Source organism: Lissotriton vulgaris, chromosome 1_1 (assembly GCF_964263255.1).
Source record: "Lissotriton vulgaris chromosome 1_1, aLisVul1.2, whole genome shotgun sequence".
In the NCBI taxonomy this organism is placed as follows: Eukaryota; Metazoa; Chordata; class Amphibia; order Caudata; family Salamandridae; genus Lissotriton; species Lissotriton vulgaris.
The window spans coordinates 1,410,104,255-1,410,119,369 of NC_141685.1; the positions used below are offsets into that span (position 1 = coordinate 1,410,104,255).

At 42.9% G+C, this 15,115-nt stretch overlaps 1 protein-coding gene across 1 annotated transcript in view; it reads left to right on the forward strand.

The window, feature by feature from the left end:
- SLC26A4 (solute carrier family 26 member 4) overlaps positions 1–15,115 on the forward strand; it is a 190,414-nt gene that overhangs the window by 152,454 nt on the left and 22,845 nt on the right. Inside the window, exons 8-12 of the mRNA XM_086967193.1 lie at positions 720–802; positions 5,419–5,566; positions 10,389–10,502; positions 13,470–13,547; positions 13,948–14,043. Coding sequence (XP_086823319.1) covers positions 720–802; positions 5,419–5,566; positions 10,389–10,502; positions 13,470–13,547; positions 13,948–14,043 — 519 coding nt within the window. The remainder of the gene's footprint in view (positions 1–719; positions 803–5,418; positions 5,567–10,388; positions 10,503–13,469; positions 13,548–13,947; positions 14,044–15,115) is intronic.

Genomic DNA, 15,115 nt, shown 5'->3' on the forward strand with positions numbered 1-15,115 from the left:
AGAATTGAATCAAAAAACATGTAGAGTTGCTGAACTCCAAAAACAGTATCAGTGACTATAAGGCCTGTCTGCTATACTACCATGTGCAAGGTCACCTGCAGTCTAAGCCCACACACATGTACACATACACATGCACAGGTGCACTACTGTACACACCAGGCTTACATATGCACAAATAAAGAGACACACTCTGACATATACATAGGCCTTTCGATGCACAGGCACACACATAACCATCTATGAAATGACCTTCCTGTCTGGTGGTGTCAGCAGCTACTCTCAGCTCTGGTCCTTGTTATGCTGTGGGGCAGGGGCCGGAGGTGCTGCTGCCTGTTACTAGATGATGTGGAGAATGCACACAACTTGCACTCTCTATGTTCTGGGGCCCTCACAAAGGGTCATCACTTGCAAGACTCCCCCCGCCCCCAATGGTCATTGAAGGTGCAGAAGCCTGGTTTGCAAAGCATGGGGAATGGTGCTGTGCTGGCTCCCACTCTGTTGCATCCAGGAACCCACACACGACTGGTACTACCAGGAGGAGCAAGTACCTGTTCTCTTCCTTCTCGACAGCTGATTGTCGAGATTAGGAACAGCAAGAGGTACTGTCAGCTACACCTTTGAGAGCCAAGATACAATGATAAATAAAAATAAAATATATTGTAGCCTAAATAATTTATTATTCACTTGGATGTTTTTTTTTGTTTTTTTTAAATCCAAAGACAATCGTAGCAACAGGGATTTCGTATGGAGCTAATCTTGCGGGAAAATACAATGCTGGCATTGTGAGAACCATTCCAAGAGGGTGAGTGAATTTCTCTTTGTTTAGCGAAATCCTGCAGCAGTTATCTTCTTTTTCAGTATGTATGTTATTTCACAGTTTTCTTTTCTTCCCAGTGTTCTGCGTCCTTTAATGTAAATCATAGCATTTGGTAGAGCCAGGCAGGCACTGGTGCAGTTGGTACCTTGCAGAGCTCTGGCAGAAGGTGGGTCTTCTGGATAAGTTATAAGATCCAGCTTGGTTGGTAATGTTAGCCCAAATTTGCAGCTTCATCACAACAGTTCATTTGAAGAATTCAAAAAATGAGTATCCTCTCTGTTGTTCGGTTTCTATTAGCAACCCCTTCAAATAAGTGTTTGATGACCGTCACTCATTCAATCTTTGGTAGCATATTCCATAGTTTCCTACTGAGATTCCCATAGAGAGGGACGTATCCTACAACTACTAAAAAATTGTCTGAACTGTTTTTTGATTTTTAGAATGTAAAAAGTACATTTCACCTGTATATTACATGCATAAATGTCCCACAATCCTAGTGTCACCCCAAGGGAATGTCATTAGTTGTCCTCCACACCATCTACAATATGCATGCATAGCCATGTGTGGGCAGCAATCCCTATGTACAATACAACGAATCTTTTATAATTGCAAATTTTGCAATAGCATCAGTAAACTCAATCGCAGATCAGTACTCTACATGTTTATACCAGAAGTACCAAGGTGAGTCCAAAGGTTTGCTCCACTAAACATGGGCTATGCAGGAGAGCAATAACAGGATGCCATTATCATCAGCCTCAAACATATTAGGAAGGAACATACACATTGTAACCCATCATCAGGATCAAACATTAATAAACTTCAGGCATTTCCGTGTACTGCGAACCCACCAGACAACCACCACATGTCTCTGGATTACAGCAAAAATAAAAGATTATTTCCTATACATTGACATTCTGTTAATCATGCCCGCATGTACATGGCATCCCACCATGTGTGTTCTATCAGGGTGAACTTTGTCTTGACTCCTCAAGTAATCCCCGGTTCCTCATTCTGTGAGCGATTCTCTATCGGATCAGGGAGCATGTTCATTTGCAACATCACTAGTATAGAGTTCCAGCTATCTGCAATGGGATATTGGAGCAGCCCTAAGGTGTCTTCCTTCGGGTGCGATGCCGCCACTGCTCTAGCCCGGTTCAGTGCAGAGCGGGTCCAGGCTACTGGTTTTGGGGGATCTTCAGACTTCCATCTTTTCTTAGCCACCACCAGCCCCAGATCAAAAAATCTATCCTACCACTTCTAATGCTTCACTTCAGCCATTCCAGCAGTTACAACATATACTGACTCTTTACTTCCTTCATGCTTCCTATTTGTTACCGCACACCAGATTGGCTAATTATACTTTTTAGGAAATTAAAGTGAAGTATCATTTGGTTAGTTGTATGGCATATATAAATAAATAAATAAATATATATATATACACACACACAAACACATACATATTTATATACAAATATATATATATACACAAACATATATAGATATAAACATATATAGCAGCTCCAATCGTCCCTTGCTCCAGAAACGATAACGCACTCACGGGGGTATGTTTACAAAGATTTATTTCGGCTTTTCTGACAAGACAAACAGACGCGTTTCAGACCTCAAGTCTTTCGTCAGTGTTCGTATGTGCCGCGTTACCCAACACAATATATACAATTCACTTCCTGTCAGATGAAAGGGAAAAGGGACAAATCATGCAAATATTTACAAAAGGGCAGCCATTACTAAGTGGGTCAGATACTTCACACAGTGACATATTCGCAATGTGTTCTGACCCCTGTGTTATACTAATGCCGATTTCACTGGATTACAGTGAATTTTAATCTCGCTGTGTATCAGCGTGTCATGGCATCTCTATAGCCCTATTTACAAATATTTACACTATATACAATGTATACACCATTTTGGACAATACGATTGTCATCCAGTTGCACCAGGGATTAAGTTGTTACCGTCATTGTTACATTAACATATGACTTGAACCCAAGTCGGTGAAAATTGATGTAATCTCGCCGTGTATCGGCGTATCACCGACTGGGGCAACATCGGCAAGGTCGCAGTCCACAAGAAACCATCACCTTTGTAGCATAGTTTTTCATTATTTACAATATTTTCATCATTTATAAATCAACTCATTCATTCTTCCAATAGGAAATGCCAAGGGAATGCATCCGGGATATATCAAATTGCACTCTCATAATTAATATTAATATATATATATATATATATATATATATATAAAATCAGTCCTTTCAAAGAGTTAAAACACTTCAATATAACACCTCAAGAAGGCTAACTTTAAGCATTTCCTCCTTTCTCTTTCTAACCTCAAAAGTAAATGTCCATCGAGCCTGACCCACCAGAGTCAGAAGATACAAGGCCTTTCCTAAGGAACCTGTTTCCCTTATTACTGTCTCCATACATGACTGAGCCCCTTTTAACTCTGACTTTCACATATCCCCCAGTGTACGGCCACCACCACTGTCCTATATCTGTAGCTAGCAGAGTCTCCATCCTATTCTCCAGTTTAAACCCTTTTCAAGGCAACACAATTTTTTCCACCCTAGATGGACATGGCTCATTATCCACATCCCTGCTGAAATCCTTTCAGATCTACACACCTCAAGTGGTCCCCGAACTTCTCTGTCTTGTTGTTTGCCTGTGTAGCCTAACCCAGTGCATGGTATATGGGTTTCACTACCCTTATCTTGATATCACTGACTCTATAGAATCTTTTGTCCATCTTATATCAGAATCCCACTTTCTCCCCCCCAATCAAAGCTTTTTTTCGTTGCGCTTCCTCTCCAATTAAGGCATTGCACGACGTATTTGCGTTGCCCACATCCCATCCCTCGATAACTGTTAACTTCACCTATTCGTAATAGGGAGGATCTATGTGTCAGGGTAGATTTACAACACAATATTGGAGGAACCATTGTAAAAAAATAAGAATTCCATGGAGAGTGGCCATGCTGGCACTCATTTCAAGGAGGGACTTTACACCAAGGTTGGAAAGTCTTATACTTGTCGCCCTCCCCTACAATGCCGACAATAGAGTTAGATGGATAAGGTGCCTGATGGTTAGATCTGACCTCTGGCTCTGAGGAAGTGTCTAGATCTGATTCACAATCTGCACTTTTCAGTATGTTTTGTAATACTACAAAGCGTAAGATTTGCCTATCCTCATGTGTGTGGAGTTCTTCGCCCTGACTGCAGAGTCACCACACAGGTAAGTATAGATTTTAGTCGTTTATGTGGAAGGGGCCCAGGGTAGTGGGAGGAAAAGGGTGGCAGACTTACTATTAAAGGGGATGAGATTAATGAGGAGTAAGAGTGGTTTAAGGAGGGCCAGAGGCAAGTTTAGGTAGGGATGTCATCCACACTCACAAGAGTAAGCCAATTGCATTATTCTGGGGTGGAGGCATGTAACTCAGACTTTTGTAGTTAGTTTACACTCTGAGTTTGTGAATACCAAAAGTGGTAAGCCTACTACAAAGTGTAAACGTACTCAAAAGTGTAACTTACCTTTGTGAATGAAGCCCTCTGACTTTAATTCACTACATGATTGCGAGAGGCTCTTTGAGATTTTGGCTTGGGTTTTATATCTAAGATGAATTGAAGAATTGTGACTTCAGCCTATAAGGATGACTTCTCTCATTACCCCAGCTACATTAAAGTGTATTTCTTGGTTTGAATGATGTTTTAGGATGTTATGTGTCCTGTAATACCATTCGTTGTTTCCTTAGTTAATTAGCACAAATATACCACAGACCACTTACTAAATGGTACTATATGAAAACTATATGAAAGGATGACATATACAATCACGTTACAACATATACAACTTGCTCAGTGTACCAAGCACTCTAAATGTGTATTGTCCGATTGTTTTAGGGCTGTGTTTGTTATCCAGGAGGGCAGAACCCGATCTAATTTACAGAACACTCAATGGGGCCGATTCACAAAGGGCCTCCACACAAGTGGCAGAGGCCCTGCGGTCATGGCAGGGGGCCTGCACCCTTGGCCGTACCTCCGAACTACAATTACTCATTGCAGACGTCCTGCCACTACTGCGGGGCCTCCACCACGACTGCGGGGCCTCCACCATGACTGCGGGGCCACCACCACGACTGCGGGGCCTCCACCACGACTGCGGGGCCTCCACCATGACTGCGGGGCCTCCACCACAACGGCGGGCCTCCACCACGACTGCGGGGCCACCACCATGACTGAGGGGCCTCCACCACGACTGCGGGGGCCTCCACCACGACTGCAGGGCCTCCACCATGACTGCGGGACCTCCACCACGACTGCAGGGCCTCCACCAAGACTGCAGCGCCTCCACCATGAGTGCAGAGGCCCTTTGTGAATCAGCTCTACTGTGGCTATGTAAATTATTCTCATTTAGATTCCCAGCATGCAACTGTATCCTTGTGAATAGCCTGAAAATCTAGAATGTATCAGGTCCTGGAGAAGGAGTGCCGGCCTCCTTGCCAAGAGGCTGCTAGAATGTGAAGAGAATCTGGGCCAAACCTTGCAGCAGCACACCAACATATGTGTCTCTGTTTTTGATGTTCCAGGTTCATACCACCTGTGGCCCCGAATGTGTCAATGTTCTCGGATATAATTGGATCGGCCTTCCCTATAGCCATAGTCGCGTATGCCATTGCTGTGTCCGTCGGAAAAGTATATGCCACGAAGCACAACTATGTTGTTGATGGAAATCAGGTGAACTTTTAAAAATGTTTATATATTTGTATATATTTGAGAACATGCTACAAAATAAGTAACATCAAGACCTACCATTCATCACACAGGAGAAACATCAAATTGAGTTCCAGTGCCACTTGGATATTAACTGAACCTAAATGGAAAGCTTAAAGTAAAAATAAATCAATGATGGAACCTAATGTGTGAATCAAAAGTCAAGATAATATTATTGAACTTTCTGACACATTTCTATTAAGGAAGACAAAAAAGCAAGGTAGCTGTTTTATTTTTGCCTCTTTCCTATTAAAAGAGACAGAAAATGGGACATAGGCGGCCCCACATCAAAACACAAGATGACACTGTGGTATAGGCAACCAACTAACTTCCTAGTTTGTCTAGCCAGTTGTTTAACTAGGAAAATAGATTTTTGGACTATATAATTTGCCTCTCTTAAAAGAATGGCCTCCATTAGCCTTCTAGGTGTTTCTAGACTCTTCGGCATTAATCATCTTCAGTCAGAACCGACACATTACATATTTACTCCTATCAAGTCAAAGATGTACTATACTTATTCCTGAGTCTAGTACAGTCTCCAAAAAATATTTCCATATGAAGAAACCCCATCCTCTGTGCCTAAGGAAAATTTGTGGATATTTGGGGAAATGTCGTTCCTGGCTTGCCCTCTTAAGCTCACAGTATGAGTTGTGTGGAGTGGCACCTCTGCAGGAGATACCCACCACAAAGTTCCAAGTGCCAGTAAAACCGATTGTGTTTCTAGGCATACTTCTAAACTTCTAAATGCTGGAGGAAATGGGAGCAGAAAGGGGCCCGGAACCAAGTACCCCATGTGGAAATGGACCTGGTAATTCCAGCTCCAGCATTTTGTTGCATATTCCAAGGCTGACATCTTGTGATGGCAAGGTATTAGGGTGGAGATACTAGCCGGAATCGATAAATAAGGCCCCGGTATTGTATCCTCCAGTTAGTGTTACTGTCCATCTCGAAATGGGGCCGTATTCCAGTATTTTGTCCTATGCACAAATTGGCTGCAAAAAACTATTGGGAGAATTTGTGAAAACTCACTAAGAAGCAAGTTTGTGAGTGTTCATCACATTTTCAACCGCTGTCTCCCTGCCCCAATCCACACTGGTGTTACTATAAGATTCTGAACCCAATGTTCCCCTTAATTATTTTTTTGGTGTACTCCAACAGTATGCTTGCGTGTACTCTTTTTTTATGGTGTGAGTAATCGAGGGACACAATGAGCTACTAATGCGAGTGTTTTGAGCATGCTCACATGTCAGATGGCAGCTGGTGCGTTGTCAGGCCTCACAAAATTAGATCATCTAAAAAAAATTTTTTTTAAAAGAAATAAAAAATATATATATTTAAAATTAGAGCAGAGCTGTTGCAGAAGCACTTTGGGGTTCAGTAACATGTAGGATGGCTCATAGAGTTAAACAACAGCTGCTACTGACATAAATGTTGAACAGTAGGTCATGAGTTCAAACCATTGTATGGTCAACTTTGCCCTCTATCCTTTCAAGGGCACTAACTCGAGAATCATATAACTGGCTATTAATAATACATCTTAGTTACACCTCTTAAAATGGCGCCAGTGCTGTATACAGAACCATTTCAAATAGTGGTTATGATTATTGTGAAGCTGCTGACAATTTAAATGTGGATTTATTTCCATGCAAAACTGGTCCAGTTTATTAGGGGAGAACTAAAATCTTGTCCACTGGGAACCTGATTTGGAGCGCTGTCTAACACAAATGGGGGACCCAAAGGAAAGAAATGTTTTTGGCAGATCTTTATCTTTTCAATTTCTGTACAGATTAATCCAAGGCATTTAGGGGCTATTATGTATGCATTAGAGAGGTATACACCAGCTAATTCACAAAGTGAGCCAAGCCATGTGTCTACTCTAGGGCCTCCGAGCCAAAGCATGAACCAAGCCATGGACATACTTGCTATAGCTTCTACATAACAAACACAATGTACAAATTCAGTAAGGTTTTAAATCTAACATGTTAGTTAATATCGCTGTATTGAATGACATTTATCAAAAGCATTCGTTTCTAAACATAACCTTAGACATATTCAGGAAAACATCTGTGCCATGACAAGGTTGCAATAAGTCAACCATGAAAGATATGCTCTGTTATCTACTTTAGCTATTGAAACAATTTCAATGTTACATGTGAAGCAATGTTATTTCATATTAAACCTTGTAGGAGTGCCTTTTTGTGTAGCAGATATCCATATCTGATTTATTTCATGGTGCTCTCCGATTGGTCACTCAGGGAAAATGAAGCGCAGTAAAGTAAAGTGAACTGCCCAGTAGGATCAGACAATTTGATAAAGGATGGACTCCTGTGGTTGACAGCCCGCCATATTTAGAGGCCTTTTCCACGGAGGCACATATGTCCGTGCCTTCAGCAGAGTTGCCTCCACAGCGGCTCAGATGAAGGCACTGAGACTTTACTGTGTGCTCACCATGTTCAGTGGGCTGGCACACCAAAGCGTACTGTTTTTTTAAAAACAAACTCCTCCAGTGAAAGTCTGATATTGAAAAACGAAACACATATTGAAGTTTTCTCCTTGCATGTGGGGGTCAGTTTTATTGTTCAGGAACGCCAGGCTTACCTTGGCGGCCCCAAAAAGGAAACAATTGTGGCAGACAGTCTGAGATGCTTTGACCAAGGGCTTAAAGTCAGTCAGTCAGTCGGGCAGTTGGTGAAAGGTTTCCACCAGTGGAAAGAGCGGGGCTCCACCAGCAGAAACATGCTAGTTCTACTGACTCTAAATCGAGCAGGAATAGTATGAGTTGGGCGCCGGGGTACTTATTCCACCAGGTTTGTGATGGAGTACTCTGTCCACCAAACTCTAAAAAAGGCCCACTGTTTTTATATGGACAGCTGTCAATGGGCATTGAGGTCACAGCACTCTGAAGGATAGTGGACAAAACAAATGGCCATAGCTACATTGTGTAACATAGGACACCACATTTCTAGTATCAGTAGAAGCCATACGCACCAAAGCTTAACCCCTCTGCTGAGGGGGTAATCCCCCACGGCGCGGGGGAGGGGGGGGCGCGGTGCTCGTGACGAGCCCAGCTCGTCATGAGTCACAGTAGAGCTGTGCTCATGACGAACTGGGCTCGTCATGACTCCGCCCACTGATTAATTCGCCCGCACAGGCAGGGAATCAATCGCGCGTGGGTGGACCGCGGCAGTTATGATGAGCCCAGCTCATCATGAGCACAGCTCTACTGTGACTCATGACGAGCTGGGCTCGTCATGAGCATGGAAAAGGTTAAATTAACCAACTACGTTGAAAAAATGCAAAGCAGGGTTGGGGCAATAAATTGATGCGAACAGAAATGCCCCGCTACCACATAACTTATGATGACAGGAAGTGAGAAGGGTTTTCCCAGTCACAGACACATGCACCCTGAGCAGTGTGGTGGGGTCTTATATGTTGCTGAAACAGGCCCTGCAGCATCATCAAGAGCATCATCAATGGAGAAGTACACCCAGAATGATCATGGTCGGATGTATGTCACAATATCAAGGTAAATAAAATCGACCTGCACGTATACCAGCTTCGCACTGTCCATACTGCTGTTTCATAAACAGTAAGCATACATAGTGAAGCGTAGATTTACTTTTGTAACGCCCCATCTACTTACCTTGACAATATATTGCCAAGTCGATATTGTGCAGCGAATATATGTGCCGGTCGATATTAAAACTTCGATATTGTGGCTCCAAACCTCTAAGATGAATAGTGCCACTGAAACTGCAGGACATGCAGCTAGAGGACCACCAGGCCACAGAACACACCCAGCAACCAATAAGCAATTGGAATGTAGATCAGAGGCATGACCTTAGTATAATCTATGGGGCCACAATGGCATACATACCTCCTGGATCTCTTTCAGTCTGATTTGCAGACATGCTTACTTCATTTGTCTCCATCCTTAAGCCTGGTGACCTAATTTCACTGCTTGGGAGCCTTTGAGAGTACGAGTGATGCCTTATAGAGCACCAAAATCTGTGTGAACCCATACATATTGAGAACTGGGACACAGTCATGGGCACAGTACCTTCAGAGGTGAATGCTATGCATTGGAATGTCCAAGCAGTATATTGACAGCTCATCTCATGTAACTGATCAAAAAACAACCCTTGAAAAATATGTAATCAAAAACTATTTTATTGCAAAAACAATGCAAGTGAAGTACAAGTGACCTCATTCAGCATGAGGGCTAAAATGGAGGTCAGGGTTAGGGCGAGATTTAGATTAAACGATAAGGAAAGGGTTAGGGTTAGGGTTAGACTAATAGATATTTTAAGGGTAAGTGCAGCATAGATGTGATTATTGTGGTAGAGTAAGGGTTAGTGTTGGTCAGAATTAATATTAGGGTTTGGGTGACGTTTATGGTTAAGAGTAGTTGAGACCAAGATTAAGCCCAAAGATAGGCTTAGTTTAAGGATTAGGGTTATAGCCACAATTAAGAGAAGAGTTAAGGTAAAGTGTATGATTAGTATCAGGGCAAATATTAAGAACAAGGATAGGGACATGGTAGTGTTAGGGTATGATTGGACCTGGGCAAAATGTCCTTAATACCGGTGTAATCTAGCCAAAGTTTGGTAATTTTGTGTGATGCTTCTCAGTGATAAAATGGAGCACAGTCCTACAAAGTTTGTGCTACACTCTTAATAGGTGCAAGTGTTAAAATGGTAGCAAAAATCGTTTGTATTTTACTAAGAAACTGCGTATGTGTTTAATATCTAATCACTTACGACCTTGTTAATTCAAATTTTACAAGGAGTTCATCGCCTTTGGGATCACCAACATATTTTCAGGTGCTTTCTCTTGCTTCGTTGCAACCACTGCCCTCTCAAGAACCGCCGTCCAAGAAAGCACTGGTGGAAAGACGCAGGTAAAGTTCACTGTACTTAATTCTCTCTCAAGTGTGGTGTTTTTCTGTGCTTGATTCAAACCGAGGGTTGCAGGTGCTCAACATTGGCACTCATTTTTGGGAACTAGGACTTACTTTAACCCAGAGGAAGAGAAACAGCCGAGTATAGCCCGCCGTGCTTAATCACTCGAAAACACCCAGCGTTATAGGACGACCAGTTCCAATTTTTATGAATAAAAGAAAGTAGTGCTCCATTACATGAGAAATACTGCCAGCAGTGAGTTCTACTCAGAAAATCACTTCTTTCTCAGCTACATTTGATGGTGTTGCAGTAATCTATACAGTCCTGTGTTGAATAAAGCTGGTAGTAAAGATACATGCAGTACAGTTCCACCTCCCGGAACAAAACAATTACAGTTGGTTTTAAATAATACCACTGCCCATTGGATATTTTAGTTTTAGTGGCAGGGCTAGGGCGCCCATGACACTCCCTCGTCATTATATTAGTGTTGTTTGAGCCCACCCAGTCTTTGCTTTACGTGGCGGCAGTATGGTATAGGTCGTATCCTCTCTAAGACCATTTTAGAGCTCATGCTATTTTGGGGGTAATTTCTGTTATTTTATGTGATCAGCACCTGTAATGCGGTTGCTGCTCATGGTACTGCATGTGTGCTGGAGGTATTTGTTTTTACCAATCGTAGTAACTGTTGGAGTTGATTGGTTGTGCTCCATAGTTTGAATACCCATGATAGCTTGCGTGTTTTCCAATATCCTTGCAGCACTGATTCTGCTTGACTCTAAAAGGGTAGGACAATCTCGTTACTGTTTTCGGAAACCCCTCTAGTCACTAAGTCAGATCTCTTTATCAAACTATCTCCATGGATAGCCTCAGAACATCCAGTCCTAGATTGACATCTTTCTCTTGGTGAAAAGCCTTGAATATCCAGCTTTCAGTGGAAACCTCTGAATGGTCTGATTCACACTATAGTATACTTTAGTCGTGGTCACACTGATCTTACGGCCAGTGAGCATTTCTGCTGTTGTACGCAAGAACTTTGATCTCTCAAATAAGCATGGGTGAATTTTGCGAATCTCGCGTTCGCGAACTTTGCGGATTTGCGAACTCGCAATCCGCAAAATCCGCGAATTCTCGCGAATTTGCGGATTTTTTTTTTTTTGTGTTTGCCACTCTCTGTCACCACTGCCACTCTCTGACTACTCATGCCACCCTCTGGCCCACCCATGCCACCCTCTGTTTCATCACAGCACCTTCTGGTTGTCCAGTTTTACATTATTGTGGCAAAGCAAAGCACACCTTCCCTGCCTCAAGTGACCTGAATTAATTTGGGGCTGATTAATGTGTCACAGAATATTTTTTTAGCTGGCACCTGCTTCCATAGTGCTTCCTGGTTAGTGATCTTTTGCACTTGCTAAGTGCTTTCATTGTTGCAAAATTAGTTACAACACCTGCCCTGCCCCAACTGACAATAATGAATTAGGGGCTGATTAATGGATTTGAACTTCCAGCCTGGCTCCTGCTTGTCTCCCTTAGCTGTAATTCAGGACCTTTGTGGCATATGTGTAACTATTCTGAGGTTCAGAGCAGGGTCACATAATAGTTGCAACTGGCAACTGAACTCTGGAGGGGCCCCTCAGGAAGCACTACAGGAAATGGCTACTAATGATGAGCCTGAACTTTTGAACCTGGTAAGTAGTTTCAGTTTTGCTAAGATCGTATTTCTGCAATTTAGCGCTTATTCGCGGGGCGCGAAGTTGTACTGGAAAGCCGCAAACTCACGCGAACAGTGCGAGCAAGCCATAAAATCCGCTGCTCGCGGATTTGCGGATTTTGCGGGAGATTCGCAAATCTTGCGGATTGCGAATTTACCGAAAATCCGCAAAATCCGCGAGCGAAACGGATTTTCCGCCCATGCTTACTCTCAAATTATTCACCTAGAAGAATTATCAGACTTCCAGTGTCAGGGCAGGATGGACAACCTAAGCAACATCTTTTCTCTGTTAATACCACCAGGTCTGTGGTGGCTTTTTCATTGGTCACCCCAGCTTACCACAAAGCCATGGCTCATGAAAATCTATTTTCCTCAAACGTGCGGTTCTTGTCTGCTTATCAAGGGGAAAGAGCACATGCAAATGGGTGTAGAACCTTATGCTCTTCCTGGGTGTAAAGGGAGCACCTTAGTTCAATCCTCTTTAGGCGAGTAGGAGCGAGCTGAAGGAGTTACTAATTTGGTTTGAACCAACTGCATTGCTGATAACTGCATTGCTCTCCTGTCTCTGTTTTATGCGACCTCCTGATTCTCCCCTCAGCTGCAATTCTGATGTTGCTCCCCTTTTTTATTCTTTCACCTCCCTTTGAGCCTGTTCGCCTATTATTTCTTGATCTAGCCTCAGATTCTTCCCTTCCTTCTTGCATCCTCCTCTCGGTCTTACTTACCTAAAGCAAACTCTCACCTCTGAGCTAAGCTTGCTTGCCACGACTTCTCAAGTTCCTGTTGTACTCCCCTCCATGTATCTGTATTGTTTACTGTTTGATTAAACTCCCCATTGTTGTTTATATATACTTACAATTCCATTCTATTTTTATTTTGTTGAAATGTTCCTACATGGGTATGTGCCTATGTCTCTACAGTCTTAGTCTTGAAACTATGTGCCTAAATTGTAGAACACTTCAATGCCCCTGTTACATTTCAGAAAGCCGCATGAATAAATGCCCTAATATATATGATGGACTTAGGGGTAAAGAGGGATGTGCACTTTGACCTTCTTTTAGGGTTGGATCTCAGTGTATGTGGAGTTTGCAACTGTTGGAGTGAGCTGTGCTCAAGTGACCTCCTAGGCAAACGTGCAAAGAACATTTAGCTAGTCAGTTCATTAGCTGAAAACTGAGAACAAAACAAAACCCTAATGGGGAGAAAATGGCTCTTGCTTGCTCTATTTTGACTTTAGGTTTTCTTTGTTTGTTTCTAGGTGGCTAGCCTTATTTCAGCTTTAATAGTGTTGATAGCCATTGTGGCCCTTGGGACGCTGCTGGAGCCTTTGCAGAAGGTACAACTTATTTTCTTTGAAATAACACAAAATGTATTTATTCTGACAGTGTACACATTGGTTTGAGCTTCTAGGATTCTCAGTGGTGGGGAGGTAACCTTACATCATCCATGGAAGAGCTTGGGAGAAAGGTATTGGCTTTGAATTCATGTTATTGAATCTGACAAAATCCATTGAAGAATAGAAACACACCAAGGCAAGTCAAGGGGATGATGATGGGTAAGCTCTGCCATCCACTACAGAGAGTTTCTGAGAAGTGATCAGGTTCAATGAAGCATGAGAACATATATCTTAGATGTATCCTATAACAACCTACAGCCCAACTTATAAGAGAGCTTTGACTCAACATTGTCTTTCACCTCTTTTGTTGAATGCAACTTTTCTCTCATCCCCATCGCAGTCTGTGCTGGCAGCCATTGTTATCGCTAACCTGAAAGGAATGTTCTGGCAGGTATTGGATGTGCCGCGCCTGTGGAAACAGAATAAATTCGACTCAGTAAGTTCCTGGCATCCACTTGACTTCTACCCTTTTACCTTCACCACTTTTTTTCTAACTCTAGAACTCTGGCTCTACTGCTCTCTAACCCTCTGCCTAGATGCCTCTACTCTGCCCTCCTTCCTCATCCCATCTTGTATTGCTCCTTTATCTTTACCGCTCTACCACTTTGCCCCTCTATCTCCTTCCCTCCAATTTCTAAGCTTCTACCGTTCTACCCCTCTTCCCTCATCTCATCTTCTGTCTTCCAACATTTTCTCTTCACTCCCCACTCCTCTGTCTCTTCTGCATCACCCGTGGCCCTACTGTAGATGGGAAAGCCAATGCAGGCTTGAGTCATGCCTTGTCGCTATTCACCAGCTGCACCTTTGTAGTAACGTAACACTTTTGTAACTTACACTTTTTGTAGTAAGTCCACCACTACACAGGGCCAACCACTGGTACTGAAACACCCACCCACTTAAAATAATGGTGGTAGGGACTTACTACATAAACGTAAGATACTATAAAAGTGCAGCCTGTGAATACTGAAAAGTAGCAAACGTACTCAAAAGTGTAACTTAGTACAAAAGTGCAGTTTGTGGGTAGCACTTTGTAGTACTGCTTTTGTAGTAATACAAAGTGATGTTTGTGAATCAGGCCCTTAGTAGGTCATACGCCCTTTCCACAAATTGCAGGGGTGCCACCATCCAGCAGCCTTTAGCATGGTCTAGTTCACAGCAGCACATTTTGTCAAAGTCTGAAACTCCAACCCTCACCAGCTCTGGGACATCCTTGCATTTAACTATGTTATAGACAACCAAAGAGCACTGCAGTTCCCTACATAGAACTGTGAATCATATATTTAATATTCATTCACTTCTACACCTCGGAACCACATATCTATTAAAGTGTTACATTGACCTTTTCATGCTTGGGAAGTGCAAGTCTCTATGCACACTGGTCTGCCAGAAAAAGGTTCAATTTAACCTGTTCGCTGCGGGGTGTTTCCCCCCGCTGTGCGGGGGGGCCGCACGCAGCGCCACTGTGCTGGTGACAAGCTCGGCTCGTCATGAGGCACAGTGCAGCTGCA